Below are 17,612 nucleotides of genomic sequence, written 5' to 3' on the forward strand. Positions count from 1 at the left end.
GATAAATATTAAGTTGGTGCATAAGTTCATAGTGTTTTTGTTTTGCATGTTGCTGTGGGTTTATTTATTGTTTGTCATTTTTTATTTTTAGTTCACTGTTGCTATTTGAGTTTACGTATTGTCATTTTGTCATTTGGAGATAGTGACTGGAGCTGTGAAGTGCCGAGTTATGGAATCGGAACATTTGCAACATATTCTTCTGTTTGATTTCAGTAGACAGGTGAAAAGCAGCAGATGTAGCCAGAAATATTTGTGCATTATATGAGGATAATGCCATTGAACAGAGCAAGGCAAGAGGAGGATTGTTTTGACATTGTGGCTTTCTGCATTGAGGAAGACCTTTGAGGTTTGATGATGATTGTTTGAACACATTAATCCACAGTGTTCCACATTGCCAAAAGACCTGGCAAATGTGATGAACTGTAATCATTCCGTCACAGTGCAACATCTGCATGCAGTGGGGAAGTTTCAAAAATCAGGTGTATGGGTACACAATCACAGAAACTAGCATGTAGCCATATGTGCATCTGTGCTTGTCCCTCATCAACTTACTTTTTAACAACACTGATCATTCCTATCCTGTAGCATTACTAGTGACGGGCAATTGTGTCTTTTAGATCTTGTAATTAAATATTCTCACAGACATTTAAGTCTCATCTTTATCTATGATAATGATTGAAGCAGAAGAAATGAATTAAAATTTGTGTCACAAATGCTAACATAAGGAAAAGAAAGGAATGGTTGAGCCCAAGCAAAGCAGCAACTGCCTGTACAATGACCTGCATGCATCCACAAAGGATAATATTACAGATTTGGTGGAACAGTGATGGCATGTAACCACAATAGCTGACACACATTGTCAACAACTGAGATTTATTGCAGGCACAGTCCAAGAACAATGACCAGAAAGACTGTGTGAAGTGTTGCTACTCCACAATAACGTCCATCCGCATTCAAATACACTGACACAAAAAAACACTATACTGGAGTTGGGATGGGAAGTCATTCTGGGCCCATCTTGTTCATCTGATCTTGCTCTCTCAGAATTTCACCTCTTCCACTCTATATCAGACAGCCTCCGAAGAACTTGCTTTCTGTATGAAAAAGCACTCCGAACATGAATGGATGAGATCTTCACCTAAAAACCACATGATTTCTACAATCACAGAATCAAAAAAATACCCCATCACTGGCAGTCTGTTCTAAATAGTGAAGGAGAATATATTATTGATAATTAAAGTCTGAAAAACGGTAGGAATTAAAGGAAAGGGGATAAACTGAAAGAACCAAAGGCTGTAGAGAGTTTCAGAGAGAGTATTAGGTAACTATTGACAAGAACAGGGGAAAGAGATACAGTAGAAGAAGAATGGATAGCTGTGAGAGATGAAGTAGTGAAGGCAGCAGAGGATCAAGTAGGTATAAAGACAAGGGATAGTAGAAATCCATGGGTAACAGAAGAAATATTGAATTTAATTGATGAACGGAGAAAAATGCAGTAAATGAAGCTGGTGAAAAGGAATTAAAAAGTCTCAAAAATGAGATCGACAGGAAGTGCAAAATCGCCAAGCAGGGATGGCTAGAGGACAAATGTAAGGATGTAGAAGCATGTATCACTAGGGGTAAGATAGATACTGCCCACAGGAAAATTAGAGACCTTTGGAGAAAAGAGAACCACCTTTATGAATATCAAGAACTCAGATGGAAAACCACTCCTAAGCAAAGAAGGGGAAGCAGAAAGGTGGAAGGAGTATATAGAGGGTCTGTACAAGGGCGATGTACTTGAGGGCAATATTATGGAAATGGAAGAGGACGTAGATGAAGATGAAATGGGAGATACGATACAGCGTGAAGAGTTTGACAGAGCACTGAAAGACCTGAGTCGAAACAAGGCCCCGGGAGTAGACAACATTCCATTAGAACTACTGATGGCCTCGGGAGAGCCAGTCATGACAAAACTCTACCATCTGGTGAGCAAGATGTATGAGACAGGCGAAATACCCTCAGACTTCAAGAAGAACATAATAATCACAATCCCAAAGAAAGCAGGAGCTGACAGGTGTGAAAATTACCGAACTATCAGTTTAATAAGTCACGGTTACAAAATACACGTGAATTCTTAGCAGAAGAATGGAAAAACTGGTAGAAGCCAACCTCAGAAAGATCAGTTTGGATTCCGTAGAAATGTTGGAACACGTGAGGCAATACTGACCCTACAACTTATCTTAGAAGATAGGTTAAGAAAAGGTAAACCTCACGTTTTTAGCATTTGTATACTTAGAGAAAGCTTTTGACAATGTTGACTGGAATACTCTTTCAAATCCTGAAGGTGGCAGGGGTCAAATACAGGGACCGAAAGGCTGTTTACAATTTGCACAAAAAGTGAGCTGGAAGTTATGAGTCGAGGGGCATGAAAGGAAAGCAGTGGCTAGGAAGGGAAGGAAACAAAAGAATAATTTGGAGTAGGAATTAAAATCCATGGAGAAGAAATAAAAATGTTGAGGTTTGCCGATGACATTGTAATTTTGTCAGAGACAGCAAAGGACCTGGAAGAACAGCTGAAGAGAATTGACAGTGTCTTGAAAGCAGGATATAAGAGGAACATCAACAAGAGCAAAACGAAGTTAATGGAATGTAGTCGAATTAAATCAGGTGATGCTGAGGGAATTAGACAGCCCCCCCCCCCCCCCCCCCAACCATCGGGGCCATCCGTCCCCACTTCTAAGCTGGAGAAGCGTAAGTCTTCTTCGGCTCCTCTTGCTAGGAAGGGGTGACTTGGGTCACTCACTTCCCAGGTTTCTGCTAGTGGGGAAGACGACACCCGCCAGATGCTGAAGAGCCCAAAAGCAGCTGTTCGTAGGGCTTCGCGCTCATCCTTAGTCCTGGAGAGTGAATCGGTGAAGTCCTCCCAGCCAGAGAAACCCAAGGAGCAGCGAGAGAAATCCAAAAAGAAAACCCCTAAGACCAAGGAAATTGTGGTGGCACCCACACCAGTTCTGTGGCTGAGGATGGGGTGGAGATTTTGGTGTCCTCTGAGGACCTACATCTCCCCAGACCCTCAGACACAATGGATATAGACTGCTCAGGCAATAAATTGGTGGCAGCAGGTGACTGATGCGTAAAGTACCTCATTGAATGTTCCATGCCTTCCCAGTCTCACGGTGACGTCATCCTCCAGTGGAATTGCGGCGGTTTTTTCCATTGCCTGGCTAAGCTATGGCAGCTGTTAAGCTTTACACCTGCTATCTGCATTGCCCTCCAGGAGACCTGGTTCCTGGCAATGCGGACTCCTGCCCTCCGCGGCTATAAGGTATATTACAGGAACCGTAGCGACTATAATCGAGTGTCAGATGGAGTTTGTGTTTATGTCCTAAACTCGGTGTGTAGTGAACATGTGCCCCTTCAAACCCCTCTTGAATCTGTGGCTGTCGGAATAAGGACGACACAAGAAATAACTGTCTGCAATGTATATCTTCCTCCAGATGGTGCAGTACCCCTGAATGTATTAGCTGCACTGATTGATCAACTCCCTAAACCTTTCCTAATTTTGGGAGATTTCAACACCCATAACCCCTTGTGGGGTGGCACCATGCTTACAGGTAGAGGCAGAGATGTCGAAACTTTACTGTCTCAGTTTGATCTATGACTCTTAAATACTGGGGCAGCCACACATTTAAGTGTGGCTCATGGTAGTTACTCGACCATTGATTTATCAATTTGCAGCCCAGGACTTCTCCCATCTATCCACTGGAGAGCACACGACGACCTGTGTGGTAGTGACCACTTCCCCATTTTCCTGTCACTTCACTGGCATCAGACCCATGGAGGCTTGCCCAGATGGGCTTTAAATAAGGTGGACTGGGAAACTTTCACCTCTGGTGTCACCATTGACTCTCCCTCGTACAGGAACATCGATGTGATGGTTGAGCATGTGGCTACAAAAATCCTTGCAGCGGAAGAAAACACGATCCCCTCACTCTTTAGGATGCCACCGGGGAAGGCAGTCCCTTAGTGGTCGCCAGAAGTCGCTGAAGCAATTAAGGAGCATCAGCGAGCTCAGCGTAAGCGGCACCATTCCCTTGAGCACCTCACAGCCTTTAAACAGCTCCATGCCTGCGTTTGCTAACTAATCAAATGACAGAAGCAAGAGTGTTGGGAGAGATAAGTCTCGACCACTGGGTGCCATATGTCACCTTCCCAAGTCTGGGCAAGGATCAAACATATTTGCGGGTAACAGGCCCCCAACAGCTGTTCATGATGTTGCCATAAATGGCATGTTATCTACCAACGCCATCCTGATTGCCGAGCACTTTACTGAGCACTATGCTCGAGCCTCTACATTGGAAAATTACCCCCCAGCCTTTCGCACTCTCAAGCAGCGGCTGGAAGGGAAAGTCCTCTTGTTCACAACATGCCACAGTGAATCCTATGATGCTCCATTTACAGAGTGGGAGCTCCTCATTGCCCTTGCACATTGTCCCGACACAGCTCCTGGGCCAGATCAGATCCACAGTCAGATCTCTCATCTGACTCCAAGCAACATCTGATGCGAAGGCGTCTTTCCATCGCAGTGGTGGGAGGGCACCATCATTCAGGTGCTCAAACCCAGTAAAAACCTGCTTGATGTTGATAGCTATCGGCCAATCAGCCTCACCAATGTTCTTTGTAAGCTGCTGGAATGTTTGGTGTGTCAGAGGTTGGGTTGGATTGGGTCCCAGAATCACGTGGCCTACTGGCTCCATGTCAGGGCAGCTCCCACCAGGGTCACTCTACCATTGATATTCTTGTGTCCCTCGAGTCTGCCATTCGAACAGGCTTTTCCAGATGCCAACACCTGGTTGCCGTCGTCTTTGATTTATGAAAAGCATATGACACAATCTGGTGACATCATAACCTTACCACATTATACGAGTGGGGTCTCAGAGGCCCGCTCCAGGTTTTTATTCAAAACTTCCTGTCACTTCATGCTTTCCATGTCCAAGTTGGTGCCTCCCAAAGTTCCCCCCATATCCAAGAGAATGGGGTCCCGCAGGGCTCTGTATTGAGTGTATCTCTATTGTTAGTGGCCATTAATGGTCTAGCAGCAGCTGTAGGGCTGTCTGTCTCACCTTCTCTGTATGTAGATGACTTCTGCATTCTGTACTGTTCCACCAGTACTGGTGTTGCTGAGCGGCACCTGCAGGGAGCTATCCTCAAGGCGCAGTCATGGGCTCTAGCCCACAGTTTCCATTTTTTGGCCGCAAAGTCGTGTGTTATGCCCTTCTGTCAGTGTTGTATTGTTCATCCAGAACTTTGCCTTAATGACAATCCACTCACTGTGATGGAGACGTATCAATTCTTAGGACTGGTTTTGGATGCCAGATTGACTTGGTTTCCTGACCTTCGACAGCTCAAGCGGAAGTGCTGACAGCACCTCGATGCCCTTCGCTCCCTGAGCAACACCAACTGGGGTGCAGATCACACTAAGCTGTTGCAGCTCTACAGAGCCCTTGTTCAATCCGGCCTTGATTATGGGAGTCTGCTTTATAGTTCGGTGGTGCCCTCAGCATTGCGTTTACTCGGCCCAGTGCACCACTGTGGCGTTTGCCTAGCGACAGAAGCTTTTAGGACGAGTGCGGTGACCAGCATCCTGGTGGAGGACGGAGTCCGTCCATTGCAGGTTAGGCGTGCACAACTGCTGGCCAGTTAGGTTGCACATATTTGTAGTTGTCCTGCACATCTGAATTACCATCTCATTTTCCCACCCATGGTGGTTCATCTCCCACAGCAGTGGCCCAGGTCATGGTTTCAAATTGCAGTTTGTGTCCAATCCCTTCTTTCCAAACTGGAGTCCTTGCCTTTACCACCTATACTTGAGGTCCATTCACGTACACCTCCATGGTGTTCACCTAGGCCATGGCTTCGCCTGGACCTTTCACGTGGCCCTAAGGACTCAGTTAACCCTGCGGCTCTCCCCTGCCACTTCCTCTCAATTCTTGACATGTACCAAGACCGCGAAGTGGTTTACACTGACGGCTCAATGGCTGATGATCGTGTCAGTTTTGCATATGTCCGTGGAGGACATATTGAACAGCATTCCTTGCCTGATGGTTGCAGTGTTTTCACTGCCAAGCTGGTGGCTATATCTCGTGCTCTCGAACACATCCGTTCGTGCACTGGGGTGTCAGTTCTTCTGTTTAGACACCTTGATCAGCCTACAAGCTATCGACCAGTGCTACCCTCGTAATCCTTTGGTAGTGACCATCCGGGACCCCGTCTATGCCCTGAAACGATCCAGTCATTCAGTGGTGTTTGTCTGGACCCCAGGTCACGTCGGCATCCCAGGCAACGAACTTGCCGACAGGCTGGCTAAACAGGCTACACGGGAACAGCTTATGGAGATCGGCTTCTCTGCAACTCACCTGCATTCAGTACTACTCTGCAAGGTTTTGCAGCTTTGGGAGACGGAATGGCACTTCAGTACACACAATAAACTGCGTGCCATTAAGGTGACTATGAATGTGTGGAAGACCTCCGTGTGGGCCTCTCGCAGGTACTCTGTAGTTCTCTGTTGGCTCCACATTGCCCATGCTTGGGTGACACACGGCTGCCTCCTGTGCCACGATGACCCACCTCAGTTTCGGTGTGGCAATCGGCTGACAGTGGTGCGTATCTTGTTGAGCTGTCCGTCTTTATCTGCCCTGCGATGGACTCTTCAGTTACCAGACTCGTTGCCATTAATTTTAGCTGGCAATGCCTCATCGGCTAATTTAGTTTTATGTTTTATGCAGTGGGTTTTATCATTCTATATAAGTTTTAGCACATGTCCTTTGTCCCTTTGTGTTCTCCACTCTAATGCTTTTAGGCTGGATGTTTTAGTGTTTCTCAGAGTGGCTGGCTTTTCCTTTTTATTATTGTGGTCGGTCAGCCACGGTCACTTGCTCTCTTGTTTTTATCCCTTATACCTGTTTCTTACTTCTCTATGTGGTTTTCTTTTCCTGTTTTGTCCATAGTAGTGTCGGTTGCCCTCCTGTCGTTCTTCTGGTTCTTCCATTCTCCAGTTATTGTGCTGTATGTCTTTCTTTTCTTCTTTCCCTTATGTGATTCTTTTACAGGGAACAAGGGACTGATGACCTCGCGGTTTGGTCACTTCCCCTCTCCTTTAAACCAACCATCCGAGGGTGGAAGCATTTCCAAAACGGTTAAGTTTGTATACAGTTTGTGTGCTGCTGTGATTAAAGTATACCACCCATGGCAAAATGACCCTATCCAAAACCATTGCTGATGCAACTGTGGTTCACCAAAGACCAGAGGTGAGAGTTGCGACTGATGGCTGCAGAGATGTGTACAGGTCGCCCAGATGAACTGAGGGGTTACCATCAGTGTCTGTTCAGTGAACTTTGCTTCATATGGGCCTCCGCAGCAGGCACACGGTTCATCCACCCGTGATGCTTGCTGTTCGTTGGCAACAAAGGCTGGAATTCGAATTCCAGTACTGCAGCTGCACATCCATTGAGTGGCGATAGGTGTCCTTTTCAGATGAATCACATTTTATGCTCCTTAGACTGAAAGCAAACACCTGCAGCAATTGCTGGAGGGGTGCAGGCCAAAGGACAGAGCATTATAGTCTAGGAAATGTTTTTGTGGTCTTCTCTTGGTGATCCCATCATTCTGGAAGGCACAATAGATCAACACAAGTATGCATCTATCCTTGGGCACCATGTCCACCCCTACATCCAGTTTGTTTTTCTTCGACACAATGGCATCTACCAGCAGTACAATGCATCACGTCACACAGCTCACAGTGTACGTGTGTAGTTTGAAGAACATCAGGATGAGTGTACTGTAGTCCCCTGGCCACCAAACTCCCTGGATTTAAAGCCAGTTGTGGATCTGTAGGACAACCTCAATCGGACTGTTTGCACTGTGGATCCTCAACTGGGAAACCTAATGCAGCTATTCATGGAGTTGGAATGGATCCACACCCCTGTCAGTACCTTCCAGAACGTCATTGACGCTCTTCCTGTATGCCTCACAGTAGTCATACAGGTGGTCATGTTAATGTGACTGGACAGTGTAATTCACAATTTTACTTCTCTTCATGAATGTGAACCTGTGTGGACTCATCATGTCGTCTTACTTGCAGATATCAGCCGACCCATATGAGCAGCCAGAAACTGAAGAGTTCTATATTGAAGAAGGAAATGTAAGTATTATCCGTTATTCCTGCCTGTACTTGCTAATGTTTGACAGAGTTTTTGATTAAATAGTGCTATTTTTACATTGTATCAGTGCTAAAAGAGAGAATAACTGATTGTACATGTTCAGGCTAATAAGGAGGAGGATAATATTGAGTGTCACATTTTGTCAGTTATAAACTTCCCCTCCATTCCAAAACCCCTAATTTTTAACAAATTCCTCTTTATTTGTATTTGAATGTTGCACACTACTATTATAGAGTAAGAGCTTTTTTTTAAGTCCAAAGTGCAATTGTTCCTCTTTTTTTTGTTTCTCGAGCTAGAATGATTATGATTTTATCTCTAAGCTAAACCTGAACAGTGTCTCCTAATCGATTAGGCCTACATATTTTTTCATTAAATTGCTTCGTTACTGTATAAGCTTTTTGTACTGAACAAGACAGTGCACAGCTTGTTAAAACATATTTATTAACACACATTGTAATTCTCAGATGACAGGTAAAAGAAATGTTGATGGAGCTTCTCTATGGTTCTATAGACGATTTAGAGAAGACCCAAACTACAGCACAACACTCGTGTTTCTGCAATGAGATTGGCATCTGCTCCCATGCATGTACTGCACCCTCTTCAGTCTGGTAGTTTCTGAAATAAATTTAACAATAAACAAGTACCGACCCACACACTAGATAACTTGTGCATTTTAGAGGGAACACAGTAACTTGCACTCACTCAATGATAGGTGGCGACATCACATAATGAACATAAATTTTTTACCAGCATGACAGATAGTTGCAACTGTGACCATCTAGGTACAAGAAGGTTGTTGATAACTCTTTGCTGTAGCCACACAAGGGTTAATGGGATTTATATCATTCTAAAAAAAAAAAACTGTTCCAGTTCCCATATAGCTACCGGAGTATAGTAATGGGCTTGTAGTTGTGTTTCCAAGACAGATCACGCTGGATTGATACGTACTTCTGCATCTGCAACTATACACTGCAAAACACTCCGAAGTGAATGGCAGAGGGTACCTCCCAAATGTTCCATTTATTAGTTCTCAATCCCATTCCATTCACACAACAAGATTGATTGCTTAACAGTGTTCATGTGAGATGCGAGCTGTCTAATCTTGTCTTTATGATCCATATGGGAGCAGTACTTAGGAGGGCTGTGTATATTCAAAGTTTCCTCACGTAAAGATGCTTCTTGAAACTTATTGGCACTCACAGAGCAATTGATGTCTATCTTCAAGTGTCCTCCAGTTCAGGTTTTTCAGAATCTCTGTGATGCTATCCTAGTGCTCAAATGAGCCTATGATGATTGATGTTGTTCTTCTTTGTGTACTGGTATATTGGATATCCCATGATAGTAATGTTTGGTACATGTTCCACATACTTCAGCAATATCCTTGTGTGGGTGTTTTGTAAGTAGTCATTATAGACAGATTAAGGTTTCCTAGTATTCTGCCAGTGAACCGAAATGTGACATCTGTGTCAAATAAGACTGAACCTGTGTGAGAGTTGATTGATTCCAGTTGTGACTCATTGATATTGTTACTATAGAAAACTTTTTGCGAAGAGCTCAATTTTATTTTTCTGAACATTTAAATCAAATCACCAATCTATACATCATTGTCAAAACTTATCATGATCTGACTGAAAATTGTACAGCTATTTTCAGACAGTGCTTCGTTATAGATAACTGCTTCATCTGCAAAATGTTTGAGGTTACTATTAATATTGTCTGCATAGTTATTAATACGTAACATGAACAGCAAGTGTTCTAACACACTGCCCTGGGGCATACATGAATATTGTCATCCATATGTAGACATTATGGATTACCTGTCAGCTCTACTATAAATGTTTGGTTGAAACAGTTGCAGTTAAATTTATTGTGTGACACAAATCTCAACAGTCAGTTACATGGCAGTGATTTTTTTTTTTTACCATGGTTAATATTTCTATTAATGCTCTCCTATCTTCAGGTTTTCACCCAGCATTGTCTTTACCAGGCAAAGTTTTCTCATGAACTCTACACTTTGGGGATATCGTTATTCATGGCAACATTCCTTCAGGGTCAAAATTGTATACACACTACTGAATGCTGTCTAATATCTCACATAAAGGAACAAGGTCTCAGTGAATAGTTAATACAGTATGAAATCTTGAATGATCCATATTTGAAATTTGTGAAGTACATACATTTCGGGGAGTACTGGCGGAACTGCAATTAAACCCCCTCATAAACATCGTTAGTGGCAATGGCCTAAATGAATCTCAATTAAGATTTCATTTCATTGCATCAAGTTGGCTGTTCTAATAGTAAGTTCCATTAATGTATAAGAAAAAGCCAGTACTGTGAGAGATTTTTTAAATTATATTCTACTTGGATATACAGCTGGCTACTGTTTTTGTACACAATTGCCTCCTTCATAGAGGCAGTCGTCAAATCAAGAAACAAGTTTTTCAGTGCCCTCATTGTAGAATTCTGCAAGCCAAGGCGTGCTTTGATGCATTCCTTTAACTCATGATGATCTTGAAACTGAAGTGAGCATAGCCATTTCTTTATCTTCATGAACAGTTTTAAATCATTGGATAAAACAATTCCCAGTTGAAACTGTTTGTGTACAATGGCAGCATGTGCACTAGTGTTATCATGTGCAAAAACAATGCCAGAACTCAACTTCTGTGGCTATACTGAGAACATTTATGGTTTCACAGTAACTTTTGAAATTTATAGTAGTGCTGCTTTTTTTTTTTAAAAAAGAGCAACAAGTACTCCTTTTCTTCGCAAAAAGCATTTGTCACCAGCTGTCTAGCAGAGTATGTTTGGTGGCATTTTAAATGTCCCACTCCAGTCATTGGATTTTTGTATCCAAGTTGACGTATGCAAACTATGTTCCATATCCTGTCACAGTGTGGTTGAGGAGTTTGTCTCCTCCTGCATCATACCACATCAGAAACATTACTGCGGCCCCCAGACTCTTCATTTTGTGGTGATCAGTCAGAAGCTTTGGGACCCGTCGTGCAAAAAATTTGTGTTAACCGGATTATCAGTCACAAGTTTGTAAATAACTGTAATTCTGCAACAGTGTACCAAAAGTTTTCTCAAATTCTGTCTTTTACATTTGCATCAAGTTCGTTTGTCACAGTAGATGGTTGTCCACTACTTTTTTCATTATGGACATCCATCCAAGCTGAAGCAATCTGTACCACTTTCTTACAGCAATATCACTCATGATATTCTCCTTGTATACTATGCAAAATTCAGTATGTATGTCGACAGCTTCCACATTTTTCACACAAAGAAAACAGGCAGCAGGACATTTTTTTTACTATGGTGACCATTTTGTCTTTACAGGCAGACAGTTCAGTAACTTTTCCACAGAACTGCCATACTCATACTGAGCCATGTTATACAACTGTTCCGAAACCACTCTGCTACCCCTACTCCTCCGCACAACAGACAGCATCGGTACCTATTTTTCAAAAAGCCCCTGTGTTATACGGCATAGGAATTATTCATCATAGAGACCTCTTTCAACTATGATGGTTTCATGGACTTCAATGTGAAAACTATTCATAAGTAGGCAGTCGAGAAATGCATGATGAGAATTGTTAAGACAGACTGAAAAACAACAAATTGATCAGAGTGCAGAGTAGAGCTGAAAAAACAATTATGATGGTTTTTGTAGTTGTTGTTTGGTCTTCGCGTTGAAGACTGGTTTGACACGGCTCTCAATGCTACTCTATCCTGTGCAAGCCTCTTCGACTCTGAATAACTACTGCAACTTAAATAATTCTGAGGATGCTTCCTGTTTTCATCTCTTGGTCACTCTCTACGATTTTTTCCCTCCCACACTTCCCTTCCCCTGCAGGTTTGGGGGTAAGAATAGGTCCGCGGTATTCCTGCCTGTCATAAGAGGCGACTAAAAGGAGACTCAGATGTTTCGGCCATTATGTGATAGTCCCCTCTAGGGTTTGACCACCATATTTCAAAATTATTCTGAAGAGTGAGCCAATTGGGGAAGGGCGCCTTACTTGGTGCGTTGTGTCCATCATACATTGAAACCTGCAGCCAGCTTGTCGATGCATTGCAGTCTTGCTTGCTCTGCATCTCTTGGGCGAGGATACATTTCTGGGTGCAATTTCCGCCATGCACTCTGCAGTGTCGCTTTCTGTGCTGATGACGACCATGGAGCACTTGCCACCTAATATCCAGCATGGTAGCCAGTCCATTGTGGTGGGGCCACCATGTACCCTGTTGGTTGTAGCCCCCTGACAACACAGGGATCACTCTACTGATGCCTGCGCCGTTAACTCCCCACGTATGCCAAGGAGTAGATGCCCATCTCCCTGGGGCATCGGGACTCCCAGCAATGGCCATCCTGCCAGGTGGCCCTTGCTGTGCCTGGGTGGTGCCCGTTTGGAGGGCCCTTAGTCGGAAGAGGTGGCATCAGGGCAGTGAAGCGTGGCACATCTTCTCTTGCTGGTGGCCAACCACCAGCAGTCTCTAAGCGTTAGAGGGCTCACTTTAATGCAAACATGTATGACCCCTAATCGTTCCCCTCCCTGGCCACACCATGGGAGGAACGAAAGGCTATGAATGACAGTGAGATGTATTTGCCTTGGTATTTAGTCTGTACAAGAGCTGATGGGGAATCCTTTGTGTCCATGAAGCCTCAGTTCTTTGTAGAGCATTTAGAGGACAAGTTCGGGGAGCTGGAGAGCTTGTCTAAAATGCGGTCTGGGTCAGTCTTGATAAAAACAGCATCCTCTGCCAGTCACGGGCAGAAGCTGGGAGATATTTCTATCACGCTGCACAAAAGCTTAAATATGGTCCAGGGCGTTATCTTCCACAGGTACCTTTTACAGTCCGATGCCAAGCTGCGCGCTAACTTAGAGCGGCGAGGTGTCCATTTCATCCGGTGTGTCCACCAGGGTCCGAGGGATAATCAGGTTGCCACCGGTGCCTTCATCTTGGCCTTCGAGGGTGACACATTACCCGAGAAGGTGAAGGTGATGGTCTACTGCTGTGATGTCAAGTCATATATCCCTCCCCCTCCTCGGTGCTTCAAGTGTTGGAAGTTCTGCCATTTGTCTTCCTGCTGTGCTTCCAGCCTCATATGTCAAGATTGTGGTCGTCCATCCCATCCCGATACTCCATGTGCCCCACCTCCCATCTGTGTCAACTGCGGATAGCACCATCCCCCTTGCTCGCCGGACTGTAAGATTCTACAGAAGGAACGAAAAATAATGGAATACAAGACCCTGTGCCGACTGACCTACACTGAGGCTAAACAGAAATTTGAACAGCTTCATCCCGTGCGCATGACCTTGTCTTATGCCACCACTGTCACTCCTGTTACAGCTCCATCCATTGCACCACATACAGTCAGCTCTCAGAGCCGAAGGACCACACCTGCCCCCTTAATGGTGGGGGGCTATTCCCTCCCTGTTGCTCCCACACCACCTACCTCGGGAACAGCACCCCCTCAACCATTGGGGCACCAGTCCCCACTTCTAAGCCGGAGAAGCGTAAGTCTTTTTCGGCTTCTGATCCCTTGGGTCACTCCCTTCCGAGGTTCCTACAAGTGGCAAACCAGACACTCGCCAGGGGCTGAAGAAGCCCCAGGTAGCTGGTCGTAGGGCTTCGCGCTCCTCTTCAGTCCCGGACTGAATCAAAGAAGCCCTCCCAGCAAGGGCAACCAAAGGAACAGCGAGAGAAATCGAAATCAAAGACCCCTAAGACCAAGGAAATTGCGGTGGCACCCACTCCACTGCTACCTATAAGCTCTGCATCTGAGGACGCAGTGGAGATTCTGGCATCCGCTGAGTACCTAGATCTCACCGGTCCCTCAGATATGATGGATGTCGCTCCCGTCAGTACTCAATCGGTGGCACCAGGTGACCCAGTGGCATAATCTGCCTCCTCGGTCCCTTCACACCTTTCTCGGCCATGGACAATGTCATCCACCAGTGGAACTGCAGCGGTTTTTTCCAACATCTTGCTGAGCTCCGACAACTTCTCAGCTTTCACCCTTTCCTCTGCATTGTTCTTCAGGAAACTTTGTTTCCGGCGATGCGAAACCTTGCTCTCTGTGGCTGTCGTGGTTATTTTAAGAACCGGGCAGCTTATGAGAGGGTAGCTGGCGGCGCCTGCATCTACGTCCTTCGCTCTCTTTACAGCGAGTCTGTCCCTCTACAAACACTTTTAGAGGCTGTCGCTGTTTGGGTGTGGACGCCTCAGGCTGTTACTGACTGCAGTCTCTACCTTCCTCTGGATGGTGATGTCCCGCAGCATGTCCTGGCTGTACTGATAGACCAATTGCCGCCACCTTTTTTGTTTCTGGGCGACTTCAACGCCCATAACCCTCTGTGGGGTGGATCAGTGGAAACAGGCCAAGGCAGCATCATTGACCAAGTATTGTCACAGCTCGACCTTTCTCTTTTAAATACTGATGCCTTCACACATTTCAATGTGGCGCATGGCATGTAGTCAGCCATCGGCCTTTCGATCTGCAGCCCTAGCCTATTACCATCTGTCCAATGGAGTCTGCATGGCGATTTGAGTGGTAGTAACAACTTTCTGATCTTTCTGTCACTGCCACAGCATCACTCTTCTGGGCACCCCTGCAGATGGGCTATGAATAAGGCTGACTGGGACTTGTTCTCCTCCACTGCCACTATTGAGCCTCTTTCCAGTGATGCCATTGATGTGGTAGTTCACTCGGTCACCACCGGCATCATTACTGCTGCAGAATATGCCATTCTCTGTTCTTCTGGGTCCCCTCAGTGGAGGACTGTGTCCTGGTGGTCACCTGAGGTCACTGAGGCAATTAAAGATCGCAGGCGGGCACTCCAGCATCCCAAGCGACATCCCTCATTGGAACACCTCATCGCCTTTAAACGGCTCCATGTGCGAGCCCGCTGCCTCATTCACCAATGTGAGCAGGAGTGCTGGGAAAGGTATCTCTCCACTATTGGTCTCCGTACCTCTCCATCGCAGGTTTGGGCTAAGATCAGGTGACTCTATGGCTATCAGACCCCCATCAGCATACCTGCACTTTCATTGATTGGAGCAGTCTGTACTGACTCTGACACAATTGCAAACCACTTAGCGGAGCATTTTGCTCAGAGTTCCGCTTCTGCGAATTACCCATGGCCTTCCGCTCCCTGAAAGAGCAGTTGGAAAGTCGGAGCATTTCATTTCACACCCGCCACCCTGAATCGTACAATGCTCCGTTCAGTGAGTGGGAATTCCAAAGTGCCCTAGCCGCTTGCCTTGATACGGCTCTCGGGCCAGATCGCATCCACTGTCAGATGCTCAAACACCTCTCAGTGGACTGCCAGTGATGCCTCCTAGACCTTTTCAACCATATCTGGGTTGAGGGTGAGTTCCCATCGCAATGGTGGGAAAGCATCATAATCCCTGTGTTGAAATTTGGCAAGAACCCACTGGAGGTGGACAGCTACCGCCCCATTAGCCTCACCAACGTTCTTTGTAAGTTGCTTGAATGCATGGTCAGCCGGAGGTTATGTTGGCTACTTGAGTCTCAAGGCCTTCTGGCTGCGTCTCAGGGTGAGTTCCGTAAGGGCTGCTCTGCCACTGATAATCTGGTGTGACTGAGTCTGCCATCCGTATGGCCTTTGCCCGCTGTCAGCATCTGGTCGCCGTCTTTTTTGACATGCGGAAGGCGTACTATACGTCGTGGCGACATCACATCCTCTCTACGCTTCATGATTGGGGTCTGCTCCAGATTTTCATACAAAATTTTCTGTTGCATCATTCCTTCCGCATGCAAGTTGCGGCCTCCTATAGTTCCTCCTGAGTTCATGAGAATGGGGTACCACAATTATGTGTCTTAAGTGTCTGCCTCTTTTTAATTGCAATTAACGGGCTCGCTGTGGCAGTGGGAACGTCTGACTCAGCTTCCTTGTATGCTGACGACTTCTGCCTTTACTTTAGCTGCTGAATGGCAACTGCAGGGCGCTATCCGCAAGGCACAGTCTTGGGCTGTAGCGCACAGCTTCCAGTTTTCGGCTGCCAAGACCTGCATTACGCATTTCTGCTGGTGATGCACTGTTCACCCTATTCCACAGCTTTATCTTGACGGCGAACCTCTTGCTGTGGTGGAGACACATTAGTTTTTGGGATTGGTTTTTGGATACCCGGTTGACTTGGTTCCCTCATATTCAGCAGGTTAAAAAGACTGGTGGCACCTTAACGCTCTCTGTTACTTGTGTCACACCAGCTGGGGTGCTGATTGGTCTGCCCTTCTACAGCTGTACCAGGTGTTAATTCAGTCCTGTCTAGATTATGGGAGCCTGGCTCATGGTTTGGCATCCCCTTCCGCATTGCAGTTGCTGGACCCCATCCTGCACCAGTATTTAAAAGAGAAAGGTCGAGCTGTGACAATACTTGGTCAATGATGCTGCCTTGGCCTGTTTCCACTGATCCACCCCACAGAGGGTTATGGGCGTTGAAGTCGCCCAGTAACAAAAAAGGTGGCGGCAATTGGTCTATCAGTGCAGCCAGGACATGCTGCGGGACATCACCATCCGGTGGAAGGTAGAGACTGCAGTCAGTAACAGCCTGAGGCGTCCACACCCAAACAGCGACAGCCTCTAAAAGTGTCAACAGCATACTTGTGGAGGCAGGTGTCCCTCCATTGCGGTTCCAGCACCAACGATTATTGGCCGCTTATGCTACACATTTGTGTAGCTTGCCTGGGTATCCCAATTAGCGTCTCCTGTTCCCTCAGTCGGTCGTCAATCTTCCGAATGGCGGCCCCGCTCAGGGTGTACAATTGCGGTTCGCGTCAGAGCTCTTCTCCCTGGGCTTCAGGTTTTCCCTCTTCCACCTCTTTTTTGAGCCCCTCTGCGTATACCCCCATGGCATGTGCCCCACCCATGCCTTCAGCTCGATTTGGCACAGGGCCCAAAGGACTCAGTCCCTCCTGAGGCCCTCCGCCGCCGCTTTATTTCAATCCTTGCCACGTTTCAAGGCTCTGACGTTGTCTATACTGACGGTTCTAAAGTTGCTGGTCTTGTTGGTTATGCTCTTACTCTAGGGGATCATCATGAACAATGCTCATTGCCAACTGGCTGCAGTGTTTTCACTGCCAAGCTGGTCGCCATCTCTCGCGTCCTAGAGTATATCCGCTCCTGTTCAGGTGAGACCTTCGTTATCTGTAGTGACGCCCTGAGCAGTGTACGAGCTATCGATCAGTGTTTCCCTCACTCTCATCTGGTGATGGCTATCCAGGAGTCCCTCCATACTCTTGCCCGTTGCGACCGCTCTGTGGTCTTTGTGTGGACCCCGTGTCATGTCAGCATCCCGGGAAATGAACGTGTTGACACGCTGGCCAAACAGGCTGTCAGTGCACCAGCCTTGGAAATTGGCCTTTCAGAGAGTGACCTTAGGTCAGTTTTG

General features: G+C 46.1%; 1 protein-coding gene across 1 annotated transcript in view; it reads left to right on the forward strand.

The window, feature by feature from the left end:
- LOC126210492 (zinc finger protein 808-like) overlaps positions 1-17,612 on the forward strand; it is a 180,124-nt gene that overhangs the window by 39,439 nt on the left and 123,073 nt on the right. Inside the window, exon 3 of the mRNA XM_049939724.1 lies at positions 8,123-8,182. Within this exon, the coding sequence (XP_049795681.1) occupies positions 8,123-8,182 (60 nt within the window). The remainder of the gene's footprint in view (positions 1-8,122; positions 8,183-17,612) is intronic.

This window comes from Schistocerca nitens, chromosome 10 (genome assembly GCF_023898315.1).
Source record: "Schistocerca nitens isolate TAMUIC-IGC-003100 chromosome 10, iqSchNite1.1, whole genome shotgun sequence".
NCBI lineage: Eukaryota > Metazoa > Arthropoda > Insecta > Orthoptera > Acrididae > Schistocerca > Schistocerca nitens.